General features: G+C 36.4%; 1 protein-coding gene across 1 annotated transcript in view; it reads right to left on the reverse strand.

The window, feature by feature from the left end:
• FBN2 (fibrillin 2) overlaps nt 1-18,578 on the reverse strand; it is a 235,335-nt gene that overhangs the window by 107,532 nt on the left and 109,225 nt on the right. Inside the window, exons 8-12 of the mRNA XM_081231423.1 lie at nt 18,009-18,134; nt 6,787-6,939; nt 5,066-5,299; nt 4,005-4,142; nt 56-175 (exon numbers count right to left, since the gene is read on the reverse strand). Of these exons, the coding sequence (XP_081087549.1) occupies nt 56-175; nt 4,005-4,142; nt 5,066-5,299; nt 6,787-6,939; nt 18,009-18,134 (771 nt within the window). The remainder of the gene's footprint in view (nt 1-55; nt 176-4,004; nt 4,143-5,065; nt 5,300-6,786; nt 6,940-18,008; nt 18,135-18,578) is intronic.

The raw sequence follows: 18,578 nt of genomic DNA on the forward strand, positions 1-18,578 counted from the left end.
CCTGGGTCACTATATTTCATGGAACATCATCATATGTGAAAGCAAACTGCCTTACCAATGCATGCTTGCTTGGTGGGAGTCCTCTGGAATCCAGCATGACATTTACAATAATAGGATCCAGGTGTGTTAACACAATCTCCATTAGTGCAGGGATTCGATGTGCATTCATCAACATCTGTGAGTAGCAAAAGAAACCATTATAGACTTCACTCCATTTCTAGAAATGTTTGTTTAAAGTACATTTAGGCCTCCCAAATTTGAGAGGCCAGTCAGTGGTAATAGTCTAAATATCAGAGTATTTATAAATGAATAAAAATTCCTTTCTTCAACTACAGAGGCCAGTCTGGAGATTTACAAAAATAACACCTATTGGAGAGTACAAGGGAATTTGCTTTAATCAAGAAATAACAACTTTTCAATTTGAGTAATGCCCAATGATTAAAACCATGGACTTGGGAAAGACACAGTCACGGTTCCAATACGCTAGAAAATGCTTATTATCTAAGTAATCTGGGCAAGTTAATAGCCTCTTTAAAGCTTAGTACAGAGTCAGAAGATAATTAAAGGTTTTTAAAGATATATATTTATATTACATGTTGACACTTCTATTAGTTTTAAAAAAGAGACAAATTATGGAATTTTTTGTTAATTATATTTTGTGAACTCAACTATATATATGTAACTATGTATCAAGGCTTGGATAATATTTTGAAGTAAAAAACAAAGGATGGGGTAAAAAATGGAAATTAAGTAAAACAAAGTCTATTTCATTCAGTAGCTTCTGGTTTCTTTAGGATCTTAAAATTGGCACAGGGATTTTTTTGTATGAAGCCAAGTTTTACGCAAATACTAGTTCTGGTCCCAAGTGTGAGAAACATCACTGCTTTCCTTCAGGTTCTCTAAGCCTTGATTAAATGCAAACCCATCACAGAATTCAAGGACTGCACAACCAAACAACTGACTAGACAGTGAAGATTAGTCAAATCCCAGAGAAATCAAGTTTGCCAGTGTTAGAAAAAGTTTAATTCATCTTCTTTCAGCAATGCCCACTAAATATTATTTTGAATGCTGCAGAGTTAAAAACCTGGCTGACCGGTTAGGCATAGTGACTTGCCATTTCATATACATGAGAAGCCATTAACATATACAATTTCAGCTAAATTGGAGAACACAACAATAAAGTCAATTCACAGGTTTACCATTTTAATAGACAGATTACTCCTTTCACAGATGTTCTTAAAAGAGGAACTGTACTCTACCAAACTCACCATCTTCACTGACATATACACTCAGACTGAATGCAATTAAACCCTCTCTGGTAAAGGAGGAAAAAAAAATCTCATAGGAAATAAAAACGACAAAGGAAAACAGGATTAAATACTTTTTCAATTCATCCAAAGATGCCTTCAGCACATTAAGACTCACATTTATGCTTTTGGTTGATAAAATCAATTCACTGAGCCAAAGGAATGAAGCAATATGAGAAAAGACAGAGCTTAGAGCATTAGCAAGCATATCAAGCATAACTAATGGTCTGTCCAACTGGCAACATTACCTTCAATAGGCAATGCTGAAGATCCCTTAAATTCTCTGTGTACCCAACATCGAAATGCAATGATTAGAAAGGTGTCATAGATGTATCTTTCTAGAAGCGTCATTGTAAAGCTCTGTTCTAGTGAAGAACATGAGAGACCATGCACCCAACCCCCTCTTTTTAGGTAAACCTTCTGGGAAGCAGGGTCACTTTTCAGGACCTTTTCCTCCCCTTGAGAACCTGTTCCCAAGGTCCCTCGTTGCTATGACAGTTCTGCCAGTTATTTTCCCATTTACAGCCCTGATTCATTTTGGTTTCCTTAGCCGCTTAGGGACCTCACCAAGGTTACAGCACACAAAGAAGATATAGTACTTCACTTATTTATTTCTTCTTCGGAAGTGAAAACAATCACCAAAAACTATTAGTGACTTCACAATTCCATATGATTTTAAAATCCCATTTGTTTTTTTGTTTGTTTTGGTTCCCAGGATTATTTTAAGATTTTAAGTTTTATGCTAATCACAAAAGACCACTGCCACATTCTGAAATGTATATTTCATGCTTTTCCTTTACTCTGAGTCTCAATGCCTATTACCTCCAAATGATCACCTTTGTTTTGCCTTGTATAGAGGAACAGAATTTAAATATTACAGTCTGTACACTTTGATTCCTTCCTCTGTTTTCACTGAGGACTGAATATTTTTAAGCAAAATTCATAAGGATTTTAAACTCCTAAAATAAATGAAGTAATTGAGAAACACTGATTAACAAAATGGTTAAATTCTCAGATACTACTGGGGTAAGAAATGTCTACCCTTGAAAAGTACTTTATATTCCAACTTAGAAAACACTTTTAATTTTCAAGGGCTGTAAGATTACCTTTGCTCAACAGAAACATATTATTTCTTACTATTCCAAAATAGAATTTGAGTTACAAACTCACCTGGGTACTAACATGAACTAAATGGAGGTCTTTGGCTAATTTTTACAGAAAATATTAAACTTATGACCTATTTTTATTTGTTGGTTGATGAATCATGCAGCGATACATGAACAGCAAATATTAATAGCAAAACAAAAATAGTCAATCAAATTTCAGTTTGATAGATTGTAACTGATTATGTATGTGCAAGAGGGGATGTTTTGTATGTTGTATACTTATAATCATATTTTCTGGCAGTAAAATCATTCTTAAGTCATATAAGTAGAATAAATATATCATTATGTCCTGGTGTTCCAAAAATAAACACGTGGTCTATCACTTAAACAAGCACCAAGTAGTATGTGCTAAGGCAGGACTGATGCATATGGTTAAACCCTGCACAACCCTGGGGTGTGCTATTTACTTAGATTATGTGAATGGTACCCTCTACAGTTGGGCGGTGCAAAACCTGTGCACCTGTATATAGGGACCCTGGGCTAAGCTTTATTTAATCATTCTGATCTTGTATCTCTGTACACAGTTTAGAATGATTGGTTTTTCCAAAGCATCATATTTGGTTTACATTTTTTTCATAGTGATAGTGCACTTAGATGTTTTCAATTTTACTTGGGAAAATTGTGATACTACCTGTCTCTGTTCCTGGCCTCTCATCTATATTTTATAACAGAAGACCTGAACCCAAATCTGGTATTTAGGGTTATGCTAATTACAAAACACATACATGATTATTTGCTAATAAGATGAATAAATAAAAGAATAACCTCAAAACGGTTCAATCCCCATGGTCCTAAAACTACCCTTAAAAGATCATCAAAACTCTCTTCATTGCCAAATACAACAGTGGTTTTGTCCTCATTGTATTTGATTTTTTTGCTGCACTTGACACTTGACGCTCCTTTTCTCTTGAAAGCATACCGTTTCAAGGCTTCAGTGACATGTATTTTCAAGATTATTTTGCCACCTCTCCAACATTATTACTAATGTTGCTGGTACACAGGGTTCCAGCTGCACTACTCCTGTTATCTTTTTACTCTTCCTGTTGTTCAGCCTGGCTGACAATATTCACCCTCATGGTTCTAATAACCACCTGTATGTTACTGACTACTAAATCTCTAACTCTAGTCCTGAACACTCCTCTTAGCTTGAGACCTCTATAATTAAGTACCAGAGACACCTAAAACTCAACATGCTCAAAAAGAGACTCATCAACCGCTTCCTCCCAAACTCCACCTTCTCTTGCATGTTAATGATGCCACCGTATATCCAGTGTTGCTCAGCTAAGAAGGAAGGAAAGGGGGAAGCAGAGACAGAAATCACAACATTTAGGACCAGAAGGGGAAGGGGAGTCTTGAAGTGGTCCAGCTCAGCAGTAGGTTAAGGGAGCACATGGAAGAGCATGCACACAGGAGAGACCGTTTGGAAATTAGCTTTACTTCAAAAGACTTTTTAAAAATCATATTCAGCCCAACTTGTTCCTGTAGTCTAAAAGCTATTAGAAAACCAAGAATTAAAGAAGCATGAGCTTACCTATGCAATCCCCATTTGCATCCTGCTTGTAACCCATGTTGCATTCACATCGGTAGCTAGAAACAGTAGGTATGCAGCGTCCATTTAAACAGAGATTAGCATGGTGCTTACATATATCTATTGTCTGGTTCAGAATAGCTATGGAAAATTAGAGCACAAATGATATTTCATCATTCCAACATGGATTACTTTCCTTAAAGTCGATTTTTAAGAGGATATTTAATAGTATATTATTTAGGTGTACATATCAAAAGCCCACATTATTCTATATTTTATTAAAACTTTAATGTTGAGAATCTAAAAACTATTCTTGAGACACATGGTTGTAACTTGCATTTGTTAAGCTACACATCTGGAAACTTTGCCCATAATGGTGTCTTTTTAAAATTTCAGGAATGTTCTACTGTACATTTGAATGCTTTCCATTTCTTTTTTTATTTTGTAGTTGAATATTCAGATATAGTAAATAGGCAATATGCCAAAAAGAATAAACATAACACTGTAGGATATCATTAAATATTATTAGCAAGAACAGTTATTTTAAAAAGAATGAACTTAAATGTCAAGCACACCAATGCCAATTCTGGCAGTTCTCAATTTCTTAAGTTATTCAACAAAAGAGGGCGAAGAAAAGAAAGATATTTCATTATAATATTTGTATAGGCACAGAGCAAGACTTATTCAGTTTATCTCAGTTGAGAGATGGTTCTGGAAAACAATTCAAAGGGTGTATGATCAGGGCAGCTGCAAGCGCCAAATGAAATACACTGGAACCGAAAAACGTGATCTTTAATGGTGTCATCTGGACTTGGAATATTACCACGCTCTCATCTCTATTTTCAAAGAGAACCTGGGTCACTCATTCTTTTCTCCAAGTTAGAAAGTTTGTGGAGCATAAAAATAATACTTTCCTAAGATTCTGTTTTACCATATTATGTTTTAGACCTTGAAATAAGTTTCTGCACACACACACAGACACAAACATACTTTGGAAAAAAAGTTAGATATAAAATTATTTAAGGTGGAAAACCAAAGAGTCTACACACAAAGTGAACACTCACTTAGTCCAGTGATGATGGGCCCCTGTCCCCCGGCCCCTACACCGGCTCCCCCAACACCAGGAGAAAAGCCATTGCCTCCAGGAATGGGAATGAAGCCTGTCCCTCCTGGGCCATAGCCATTGCCATTGCCACTTGGAGCAAAGCCACTCCCCCCAGTGCCTCCAGGTCTGGAACCAGCACTCCCTGGAATCCCTCCTATTGGAAGTCCATCCATGCAAAGTCTGCGATATTCCTCTAAAAGAGAAGAAAGTACAGTTAACCATAAATAAATGGATTTCTGCATAATAAAGGCAATTTGTGTACTGTAATAATCATTTTAGGTTATCCTCACTTGATGATATGAATAAGTAAGTTATTATCTTAATAAACATTTTCAATGCTAGCAGTGGCAGAAAAAGATACAGATGTTTCAGAAAAAATTAAAATATGTATACCATATTTTAACTGAGTTGCCTAACCAAAGAATTATCTATACATTTTGATTTTATGTCCCTAAGTGCAACTCATAAAATTCCAGATATAACTGTAAATGCAAGAAATTTACTTGAATGGATGAAAATTAAACCTTTAAGTAATTCATTCTGTATATTTGGTTTTACTTAAATCTCCATCAGTATTGTACCTACACATTTTTCCTACCTCTTCTCTTCTCTTTAAGGGATTAATATGGCTTCAGAATAATTTTTTTCTAATGTGGATTTTTAACAGAAGACAGTATTTAGTAAACTTTTAAATCTGCTCATTATTTGTCCAAGTATCAAAGCTGAGGGAAAAGAAGCAAGAATATAGTGATTGCCTTATTTCCTTAACTGTTCTCAGAATTAGGGCACTATATAAGAAGAAGTGAAAACTATTTAGCTCAAGCAATTGTTTGAGTACTGACATTACTATTATATACTACTAGTGGAACGATGAGTTTCCAAAATTATATACTATGCATTAACTCTGCTTTTTAAAACTTTTTACTATTCGATTTTGGAATTTCACAGCTTAGAGATTTAGGAAGAATGTGCCTTAATTTTTTTCTCCATAATAGTACATATAGATACATATCTTTATAAGCATATTTCAAAAAGTGTTATTATTTTTCATAGTATTTATAACATGAAGATAATATAATAACATATTATCAACATACCTTTACGTGATAAACACTAATTGTACTTTACTATTCATATTATATTAACAAGAGGAACTACTTCTCATTCATCTTAATTTCGCAGTATAGCTTCAGGTATACAGCAGTTAATATAGCAAAGTGAACGAGACGTATCCTCCTACCCTTGTATTCTTAATTTTTAAGGTCATTAGAAAAGAGAGGACATATCTTTAAGGACTGGGACACTATAAGCTAAGGGCATTCCTGAAATAAAGTATAAATGAAGGCCAAATTTTGTTATTCAAGCTTCAGATAGAAGATTAGGAGGTTTTAGAACTGAACTGAAATACTGACATTCCAGATAATTATTAAAACTTCTTGCTTAAAGTCAAGTAATGATCAGTTTTTAGGATATTTTCTAATATTAACAAAATGGATATAATAAAAATTGATCCCAATAACCAATGCCACCCTAACCCTCACAAAAAAACACCCAAGTCATATTGAAGACACTAATAGGAATGCAAACATGACTTGTCTTTAAGGGAAACACTAAAGTACATTATTGTTACTAATTTTCCTAACACTGTCTGTCCTGAGGAACTTGCAGCCAGCAGCTCACCAGAGCCTCTGATGGGACAGGCTTCAGGAATGGTTCCAACACCCCAGCAGCGGCCGGGCTCACAGCAGCATTGCATTTTTGTCATTCTGCCCGGAAGCTCTTGTGCACAGCGACCATTCACCAGGCCGGAGAAACATGTGCCTGTTCTCTGATCTGAACATATGAAAATTAAATAGAAGACATGACAGAATTACCTGGGGTTCACATCAATTATTTCACGTTAGGAGATGCTAAGCGAAGGGAATTATTTTACTTAATTTCTATTATATCTACTCATTCGTTTAATTTCTATCACATTTATTCATTCCTTTACTTATTTACCAAGCAAATATTCACTGAGCACCTATGCCATGGCATACAAAATGAAAGATGTGAAGCAGATATGAACCAACACTGCAGTGAGAAGCCACACCCAGACAGACCCAGAGCTTGAAGGAAAGCGACAACCCAGTCTCAGCCTAGACTGGTCAATTAGTCACCCAGCCAACCTGCAGACATGTACTGTTGTTTGCTACTGAGACTTTTGTGGTTATTTGTTACCCAGTAGTATCCACCTGATGCAGGTGCTATTTTAGAAAGGTTGAGCAGAACAGCTCCTTTGAGACAGTGACATCCAAGAAGAGACTTTAATAAGATGAGAGCATGAGCCACACAGTTACCTGAAAGAAGGGCATATGTGAAAAACGAGGAACCCATGTGACTGGAGAAGAGCAGGCAGAAGGGGGGGTGGAAGACCCTGAGCTCAGAGGCGTACAGAAGGCAAGAGTATGCACAGCCCTACAGACCATGAGGGAAGGACTTTCGGATTTTATTCAGAGAGTCAAAAAAATGTAAGTCTAGTTTCACTATATATTATTTAACTTTTATCTAGATGCTTCCAAGAAGTTTTGTCTGTGACAAGAAGAAAACAGAATCTGCATGTCACTGATGAAGATGAAACCATTAATTACAAATAATGTTATTAATAGGGAAGGCCTAAATTTTTTACACTAGATATTGAGTTTAAAATAAATATATTATTTCCTCGAATGGTCCAAAGTATACCTCAGGTTGCTTCTACGTTATTGTTAAAGAATTGGTTTGAAAGTACTCCATGTAAGAATCAGAATGCCTTCCATTTCCCAAAAGAAACCCAGTATGCCCAAGAGCAAAGTACTAAATGTGATGTATGTGTGCATACTTAAAGGCACTGCAGACATTTCATAAACGTTACAAGCTGGGCTTGGATAGGCTGTCACTGGGAATAATTTCACAGAGAGGTTTCTACTCCCAAGAATGATCCAGGAAAATAGTTTTTAGGATATTCATTCCAGGAACTCAAAGTATCATATTCCTAGATTTACTTGATTGCTACACTCCTCAAGAATAGGATGTAAATTAAGATAAGAAAGTCCTAAGCTCTTTACAGTAATCACTCTTACAAAACACATTCAGGGCTACATGGTACATTGACTGTATTGATCTCTTCAAGGCTCTGTAAGGAGGAGGCTGTACCATAAGATTTGGAAAAAAAAAAAAAAAAAGAAGAGGAGTCATCATGGCTTTTAGTCAGGATACCTAGGTTTACATCAAAATATTATTACTGTTGATTCTGTAACATATCTTTTACTCTTTATGGAACGGGGCTGATTGGAGAATTAAATAAAACAATATATGTTCTGTTTCCAGCAGAATGGTGTATTAGCTACCCTGAGTGTCTCTCCCAATTGAAACACCCTGGATAAAATATGAGAAATTATTTTTAAAAATACATCATCTTGCTGACATCAAAGGAAAAAAACAGAGTCTCAAAATGAAGTGAAAACAGGAATCTGAGGAGGTAAGTGCACACCTAGCTTTCGGTTTAGGGCTTCTGCAAAACTCTGGAGATTTTGATTTTCAACTCTGATAATTTCACAGGGGGTTAGAGCCTAAGATATAAAAGCCCAGATTCACCTCGTTAATGCAAAATGTAATAGGAAACTCCCTCATAAAGTAGGAGTCCCAAACAGCTATATCCTTGTTATGTGGCTAATGTAGAGGAAGGCAGCTAAGAGACTTGCCTGTTTATACCTCAGTGCTGGGTGGAGGAAAAAAAAGATTCTTCCTAAAAATCTGAAACCAAAAGCTCTTTCTTACACAGACAGCTTTGATGTCAAAACATTAAGTTTGTGTTCTGGAAAACTTCAAAGGAAGAATATAACATTAAAGAGGTCTCCAGGTAGGGATATTCCAAGTAACTCGCAAAAACCAATACAATTGAGGACTTAATACTGACATAGGTCTCAAAGAATCCCCATAGATAAAGTTCTAGGAAAAAAAGGAGTAGCTAACAGTAAAGTAACTAAATAAGTAAGTAAATAACGCACAGAGAAACAAGGCTCAATGAACAAAAACTAGCTGAATAAACAGCAGGTTTCAGATACTGGAATGGTCAAACCAATTCTGAAAATCATTGTTTTTGATTAATGATGATTCATTAAATATTAATTAATAATGAAATAATCTTTAATCTGTTTAAGGCAATTAAAAATCTAAAAATTAGAACAGTAAAAACAAGCCCATAAACAATGAAAGAAAAGATGTAGGGCCTCCCTGGTGGCGCAGTGGTTGAGAGTCCGCCTGCCGATGCAGGGGATACGGGTTCGTGCCCCGGTCTGGGAGGATCCCATATGCCGCGGAGCGGCTGGGCCCGTGAGCCATGGCCGCTGGGCCTGCGCATCCGGAGCCTGTGCTCCGCAACGGGAGAGGCCACAAGAGTGAGAGGCCCGCATACCGCAAAAAGAAAAAAAAAAAAGATGTAAAAGACTTCAATGAAACTTCTATAAATGAAATGATCATAACTGAAATAAAATGCTTAGTGACTATATTAAGCAGTGTATTGCACACAGATGAAAAGAGAATTACTGAGCAGGAGGATATAGCTGAATATATTATTTTAGTGTTGTTCAGAGAGTCAAAGAGATGGAAAATGTTGAGAAGAGGTTAAGAAGTATGCAGGTGAGGGTGAAAAGGTAATTTGCATCTAATAAGAGTACTAGAAAGTGTCATAAGCAGACAGTTGTGGGGAGGCAATAGTCAACAGATACTAGTTTACAACTTTCTAATGATGTTGCAGGACAACCTCAGATCTAGGAAGTCCAATAAATCCAAAGTAGGAAAAATAAAAAGAAATCCACAGCTATCCATATCACTGTGAAACTGCAGAACAACAAAGAAAAGGTGAAGATCTTAAAAACAGCTAGGAAGAAAAGAAAGATTATTGGCTAAGGAATGATATTTAAATCAATCACCGACTTCTTAATAGCACCAGTGGATGCTAGAACACAATAGAATAGTATCTTCTGTATGCTGTGATAAAATAACTGTCAACCTAAAATTCTGTACCCCAAGAAACCAAAGGGAAATTAAGTTCATTTTCAGGAAAACACAAACAGAGATAATTTTCTACCAAAAGGTTCTTGCTAAAGGAAATTTTAGAAGAGGTGTTTTAGGTAAAAAGGAAAATAATTCCAATGGAAGGTTTGAAATGTATGAAGGAATAAAGAGGGAAAATATTGTTAGATACATGGACAAGTACTAAAATATCAAACAATAATAATAATGATTAATTTGTTGCAAACGGGGAGTGACAATTGACTAGAATTTTTTAAATTGGAAGGGCGAGATCAAAGTGTAACCATTCTAATATTCTTTTATTTTTTAGATGTGGGTAAAAATACAGATTAATTCTAGGCTTTAAGTTACATATGCATCTTCATACAGCTAGGATAACCACTAAAACCACAGAAATAAATTACGTATTTCTAAACAATAGAGGAAAAAGAATGGGATGTGGAAGAATGGAAGGCAGGAAGCCTGAATAAATCCAAAAGAAAGCAAGAAAGAGAAAGTAACAAAAAGGCAAGATAAATGGGAAGCAAAAAAGAAGATAATAGAAATAAAAGCAAATATATCAGTTACTGTAATAAACATAAATGAATTTAAATCTCAATTTAAAAGACAAAGGTTTTAAGACTATGCCCCCCCCCAAATTTAGATTTAGGCTGTTTAAAGAAGCACATTTAAGACAAAAGGAAGCAGAAAGATTGAGAGGAAACATATCCAAATGGCATATATTTAAACCTTCCTCTCCAACTCACAAAATGTGATGCCAAATAATATGAAATAAAATGAACCAAGAGAAAATATTTAGAAACAGACCAAGAAGGAAAGAAAAAAAAACTTTAGAGAATCAATATACAACAATAAATGGTTCAATTCACCAGGAAAATATAATACTTTTAAACATTCATCACCTTATAACATAGCATCAAAATACATAAAACAAAGCTTAAAGTGCCACATGGAGAAACTGAGAAATCCACTACCAAGGTGGAACATTTATACAACTCTTTCAGTAACTGATAGACACAGTAGATAAAATCTAACAGCTCAAGAGGAAATTTGAACAGTACAATTAACAAGTTTGACCTCATATCTATCCAACAACTGGAGAAAACACAAAACTTTTTCAAGCCAACATGGGAGATTTGCAAACCAGGTAAACTCCTTACACCTCTAAACAACTCATGTGTCAAATACAATACCATACTGAAAATAAGGTAATATGTTAAAAAAATGAGTAGGGGCTCATCAGGAATCTGTACCAGTCTCAGATTTTGGGAGTCTGCAATGTCACTGTGAGGGCTCCACAAATTTATACTTACACTGAACACTGCAATGCAAATGAAAATGCCTCATAATATATAGGCGCTACTATGGTTCCCACTGATGGAGATTCCATTGTGACTAATAAAATACAAATTCATTTAAAATTATTACTAAATATCCAGTAGTTTTTTTTTTCATTATGTATTTTCTCAAAGATATTGGGTTATCGTCATGTGTGGCTCTGAAAACATTTTTGATATTAAAGAGGGGGTCTTCAAATTCAATAAACATAATTAACTTCTGTCCTACACAGTTTGGAAACCTCTACTCAGTCTTATAAGATGTGTTGGAGGAAACCATGTCATTGTTGAGAGGGTGGAGGGGCAGAAAGAGAAGACTGGAAAGTAAATCATAACTTTTCCCCATAAATTCTATAATTAGTCTCTTCTAATAACATCAGGGAGGTAAACAATCTACTTCCAATCCTTTGCATCAAAAACATATCAGGATGAGATACAGACACATGTAGTGTGATGTCTCACAATTAAGGTCTCTCCAAAAATACATTTCAAAAGGAAGACAGTGGCTGAGAGTTAGGTTCTTTCCTTTGCATATCTGAATTGCACGGTGCTTAGAAAGTACTGTGTTGGAAATGTGCCATATGGAAGAATAAAAAGGGGCACCCTATAGAACTAGCTAAGAGTTGTCTAGGCACATCATCCCTTGAAATAGGGAATTATTAGGGGCAAAGGCAGAAGAAGCATATTTATTATACCATTAGGAAAAATCCTTTTAATGCTTGGTATATATTTAACTGTAGAATTGATATGTCATAAGTAACAAAAACATGTCTAGTCCTCTAATAATCTCCTATCACCCTCGCTACACTCCCAAAAGAAGATTTACATCAAGTCTTATTTGAAGCCACACTGAGGAAGAGGAAGCAATCCGTCTCCTCTGATTAAAATATAAATCTATCTTGAAACAAAATAATGGTACTCTTATCAGAGTTTGTTTCATGGCTTGACATTTAGTCTAAACTTGATTTAAGTGAACTAACAGTTAATTATACAATGTGATGAAAACTTGGTAAAAGATGGGGGTGGGGCTTACCTTGAAAAAAATATGTCTCCTGTTGAATGAGCTTTGCTTATTAAAAATGAAGGGGTCAGCCAGAAAACCCTGATGAGGTTAGCTCAGGTCAGAAGACTAGCGATAGTAGGTGTTCAGTAAATAGAAACCATTGTCTCAGACATCAGCTCCTGATGCTGGAGGCCTGCACTTGCCTTGCTGAGAGTCTGGCGCCAACCTAAGTTCCACTCGATTAATTCTGCAGATTGCTATTCCTAACATACTTTTATGTTGCTTTTGTGTTTCTGTCATACAAGACTAACTAGAACTAGGAACAATGAAAGAAAGAGAACGACTGTGACTCCTAGGTTTACTTCTTCCTTTAAAATAGTGAAGTTTGTATTCCTCATTGTCTAACCTTCTCTTTCTAGGACATTCTTTCTTAATTAAAACTACTACCCCTGTTCCACCAGTCGCCTTTTATATGATTTTGTGGTTAAAACTCAAACACTATAGAGTTTACTGTTTCATCCCTGTCTCCCTTCCTCCATTAGTTAAACATTTTTAGGAATTTTGGTTTATCCTTCAAGCACTTGTTGCAAATGCATGCACACACATGTAATCAACACCCATCATCACATAGAGTGCTGCACAAGGACAGCATATCCTGACCATCACTCCGTATCACTGTCAGAAGATCTTCCTCATTTCGCTTAAACAGTCTTCCCTCATTGTCTTTTGTCTCTGTGCTGCTCAAAATTCTTGATGGGCTCCACCATCCTCAGGATCAACCTGCTACTTCTTAGCACGGCAGTTAACAAGCCTCAGCAATAGAGTCTTCATCTTAACCCATCTGTCCTGTTTTGTCTCCAACTACTTTCTTACTCAGCTCTCTTTCCCAGACAAGCTCTCCTCACCGTCTCCAAGCCCCATCACTTTCAGCATCTGTACTGCTGCTGACACCTTTCTCTTCGCCCAGTGCAGTCTTATGCCTTTGTTTAGCTGCCATCCATCTTTCAACGTCTCTATCAGTACTCACTTCCTTGAGAATTTTAACTATAATAATCAGGACTTTCTTTTGGACTTACAGCATTTATTGGCTAAGAAATTATTTAGCAATTAACGACCCACTGCCTCAAACTTTCTCTTATGTTACTACTTTTCACATTATGTTTTCAGGTTTTGTTTTCTCAAGAATACTCCATGGCAATACTGTGCACTGAAACTTTTGTAAAGCTCAAGGAAATGCACAAGGATACTGTGGCAACATCACATTACCTTAAGGACTTCTAAATGCTTACTTTCATTTTCTGAACTTCACTTGCTGCTGACTGGCACTTTCCAGTCCCCCAAATAGGGTCCCTGCTAGTTCTGTGTACACAACAGTAGCTGGTACATTAACCTGCATACAGAACTTGCTCACGGCTGCTTGTCAATCGTTACTGACTCGTTGACTTCCAGTCACTCTTCTTGCCTATATTGCAACGTGGAAATTAGGTATTAATAATGCCATGAATATTATAATGACACTGAATTACTAAATGGTATAAGGGTCATTACGTTGTGCTATTAAAAATGCTTCTAAGAAAAAAAATATTAGGTAGGGGTTGACTCTTTTTCGAAATGACATATGTTAGTACTCTTTGTTAAAAAGGAGAGCTGTTTCCAGAATATTTTTTAAAACTTGATGGAAAACAGGAGATAAAATCAAATTAAGAATTTGATTTTTATATTTAGCATAAAATGAAATGAGAAAACTATCCTCATTTATAATTAAAATGCCCCACTAAACTCTCCGGCCATATAAAGCTATTTCCTACACATAAAAGAAAAAGGCAGTTTATTGATGCTTTATAATGTTGTATAGATTCAAGATGTTTTGATTAACTAGAATAAGGAATTAGGGCAGCATTCAGCATGTGCCACTCTTAAAATAAAGGTGCAGATAACATGCAGTTTCTTACTTAAGAAAAAGCTTTGAGTTCATCCAACTCATTATTGTTAGCATACATGTGGTTACAAAATAAACAGCATGGAAATATTTATGACATATATAATTCAATCACAAATAAATTCCATCTAAGAAAATACAGACTCAGATTTTAAAAAATCAAAACCAAAGATCTCTTACATATTAAAATGCTAGATTTATTTTTTTCATATGTGGAAAACACATACTTATTCCAAATGAAACATAGTTATTCAAAAAATTTTTAAGCTGCTTATTACTTAATTTTAACATTGGTTTTGCAATTTTGGAACGTCATTCTCCCCTCCTTAGGGGCTTTCCTCTATTCCTGGGTCAGGATATTGATACTGAAATGAATAGGGACTCATGGTTAGCAAAGAACTCACTGTGCCTCAGGCCTCTGGAGCTCAAGCAGGCTTTCTCACCTTCTGAGCATTGGGGACTGTAACTCAGTGCCATCATATCATGTCCAGCAGGATGCCAAATGATGCAAAGCAGTTATTAACCAACATTAAATTCTTACATTCAACGTCATCTCATTCATTCATTTGCTGGTTTGCCTATTCATTCAGAAAAGATTTACTGAGCCCAAACTTCTAAGGAAGGGACTACATAAGGCACAGGGGACAGAAAGCTGCATAAGGCAGGACCTAATGGCGCTCAGAGTCTAGCCAATGAGTAAAGCACAAACACCTGTGACACTGTGATAAACCCAGAAATGAAGGGAATAAAAAATATTATGGGAAGGGCGGATTGACTTTGCCTGACAAGAAAATGTGGGTTAAACAGGGATGGCTATAAAGAAATGTTATATCTAAGTGGGTACTTAAAGGATGAGTTGGGTTTTAACAAGCATAGAAGGGGGAAATCAAGATGCTTCAGGCAGAGGAAGTACTGTGGGCAGTGTGCTCATGTACTGCAATAAGAGAAACATGAGTGTGAGGTATAAGTGGTTAGAGATGAGTCCTGAATACAGGCTGGGTCAGGCTCTAAAGGGCTTTGAAAGTCCAGTAAAGGCTGAGAACTTTATACAAAGAAGCAAGAGATAGAGTTTACCATGATTTAATGGTAAACCAAATATCTGACATTGAAGAAAACAATCTCAGAAAATCACTGGGGATCTTGATCATGATTATCTAAATATGATGAAGAATATGCTTCCTTTTCAATGCAAAAAACAATGCATTGGGCTTCCCTGGTGGCACAGTGGTTGAGAGTCTGCCTGCCGATGCAGGGGACGCGGGTTCATGCCCCGGTCCAGGAGGATCCCACATGCCGCGGAGCGGCTGGGCCCGTGAGCCATGGCCGCTGGGCCTGCGCGTCCGGAGCCTGTGCTCTGCAACGGGAGAGGCCGCAGCAGTGAGAGGCCCATGTACCACACACACAAAAAAAAAGAGCATGTGTTGACTAAAGAAAACTTAGAAATTTAAGAAATGAGAGAGAAAGAAACAACTTAGAAATCTGATATAAAACACTAACATTTGTTAAGGCAAATTCTGCCTTCTTACTAGTTGGTCTAGTTGTACAGTTCATTCCCAAAGGCCTTCAATTACTCCACATTATCTACCAAATAAAATATATACATCTTATTTGGCATTTTCAGAACTTCATGGTGATAATCTCACTTATGTCTCCAGCCACATTTCTTCTAGCCATTTCTAGAATATAAGTTTCCTGAAGTCAGGGTCTATGGCATCCAGCCAGTGATGTTCAACGATGACTAGCAAACTGACATTTTCCCAACAGAGCTGAGTTCATGCCTATTTCAAGCTGATGACTGCACATATGTGTGTATGTGTATGCACATTCTTTTCCTATACAGTTTAAGAAAATTAAGCCAAGTATAGGTAGTTCTACTAATTTTCAATTCTGTTAAACTATGTTAAATGAATCAGACTTACTATGTAGTGAGCCAACTGGTAACACTGACCCTAAAAACAGTTAATTTGCTCAGTTTTATAGACTTAACGCCTCTATAATGTTTTACCTAGTGTAAGATAGAACTCTGATTCATTCGTGAAGAACAAATAATTGTTATTCAAATCTCATAATACTCCAACGGGAAAGGGAGGCTCCAAATGGACATTGTACTTTTCAAAGCAGACTGTCAGCGTGGTGGTAGAGAAACCACTCATGCTGGAGACCTTGATATCTAGGCACAGGGTCTCTGTCACCTTAAAGCAGATAAGGAGACAGTGTAGAACCATAGTAACACAGGTGCAGAGAGACCTGGATTCAAATCGTGGCTCCATTTGTCAGCCCTGAAACATCATGTAAGTCACTTTACCTCTGTAAACCTCAATTCCTTCATCTATAAATCAGAATAATTATGCCTATCACACAGGGCTATTTTAAGGAGTACATCCTCATTCTCCTATACCTCCTCCTTCCCCTAATGATAATAATAGAAGTAATAAGAAATATTTTATTGAACACTTACTAGAAGAAACTGAAGTACAGACAGGTCAGTAGCTTACCCAAGCCCCCACCACTATGTGATAATGAGGTGATACAGATGTCCAGTGCCTTACACGTGGTATGTATTTCATAAATGGCAGCTGTCAATTTTACTACCACTACCATAGCTTCTTCTTTGACTGCTATTGCTACTTTGCTATTACTATTTACGATGACACCATAGTATTCTGAAGGCAGGATCTCCATTTCTCATGTTTGCTGTTGCACGGCCATAGCATAGTGTTTGGCATATCAACACATTTTATCCAGTGAATTCAAGACTTTTTACTGGTGGCCTAGGACTTCTAGCTTACATCCTGAACCCTCTGTTATTTCCTCTCTTCAACCCAGTTCACTTGGACATCCTTTGGATTTACAGAGTCCCTGGAAGTTAGTTGCTCACACACCCTCCCAGTGGGGATGGGAGACAGTCATTGCCCAGACGGTCATCCTCCAGCAAATCAAGCAACTCCTGTCTTTGGGTGCTGGTTTCATTTCCCTAATTCCTGTACTATAGGAATCTTTAGTGCTCTTAAAGTCGAAGGCTTGTTCAAAAATAGATGACCTACACATGACTGTTTTATCTTTCTAAACAAAAGAGAACATGAAAATATATATGCCTTTAATTAAAATATGCTTAAAACAAGATTAAAGGTATTGATTTCTTTTTTGTAATAACTATTTTCACTAGAATAAACACGTGCTAAGTAAATAAGACACTGACTACATTCATGATTCATAGCAATGAAAGAACCCTTAATTACTACATTTTGTCTCCCAAAGTAGATTTTTAAAAATCTTTCTCATGCCTTTGTGTCTGTAACACTTGGCAAGAGCAATGTCTTGAGGAAATTTTTCTTCATTTCAGAAATGGCTTTGACAACATAAAGCAAACTCAGATGGCTTCTGAAACTGAAGTTTTTGCAAAGAGTACCTGGTCGATCAGTCCCTCAATAGTGGTACCGTTTATTTTAAACAACTCTTCCAGCATTTTCCCAGTCATTTTATAATCGTTGCCATCTCCGTACCTGTTTGGGCCGTTCTGTCATTAGAAAGAAACAGTGTATTGTGCCTTCAAAACTACGAGGCTTACCGATGCACCGAGAGCCATCTGTTGAGGTTACATATCCACGTGGACAAATGCAAAAATAGCTTCCCACGGTGTTGGAACATTCGCCAGTTTCACATATCCCAGGAATGATGCTGCACTCATCAACGTCTAATCAGGGGAAGAAGGAGAAGATGACTGAGAAAGGCCTTCATTAAATAGCTTTTAAAAGGGATTTTTTAAAAAGAGTATGAGAGCACTCATGGTTGATTAGGTCAGATCATATAACCCTGAAGATACTCTTGTTTCAGGCCCTAAAGAATTTCTCACACATATCTATGGGAACTGAGATGAAAGTAAACTCCCATGGCAGTAAAACAAGGCCAACTAAAGCAAAACTCTATATCCTTTTTTTTTCCCCCAAATGCAATTTAAATTGGAAATAAGTAAAGATGTAAATGTTTTAGTTTCCATTCTACATCAATTAGGGAATTATCCTACTAGAGACTTTAAAAAAAACACGTGCATGGATGATATTTTAAAATATGAAATAACTACATTTAAAAATTTATAGCTAATTTTCACATTAATTATTTGAACCAATGGAGGGTGGCA

This window comes from Mesoplodon bidens, assembly GCF_964165515.1.
Source record: "Mesoplodon bidens genome assembly, chromosome: 4".
Lineage (NCBI taxonomy): Eukaryota > Metazoa > Chordata > Mammalia > Artiodactyla > Ziphiidae > Mesoplodon > Mesoplodon bidens.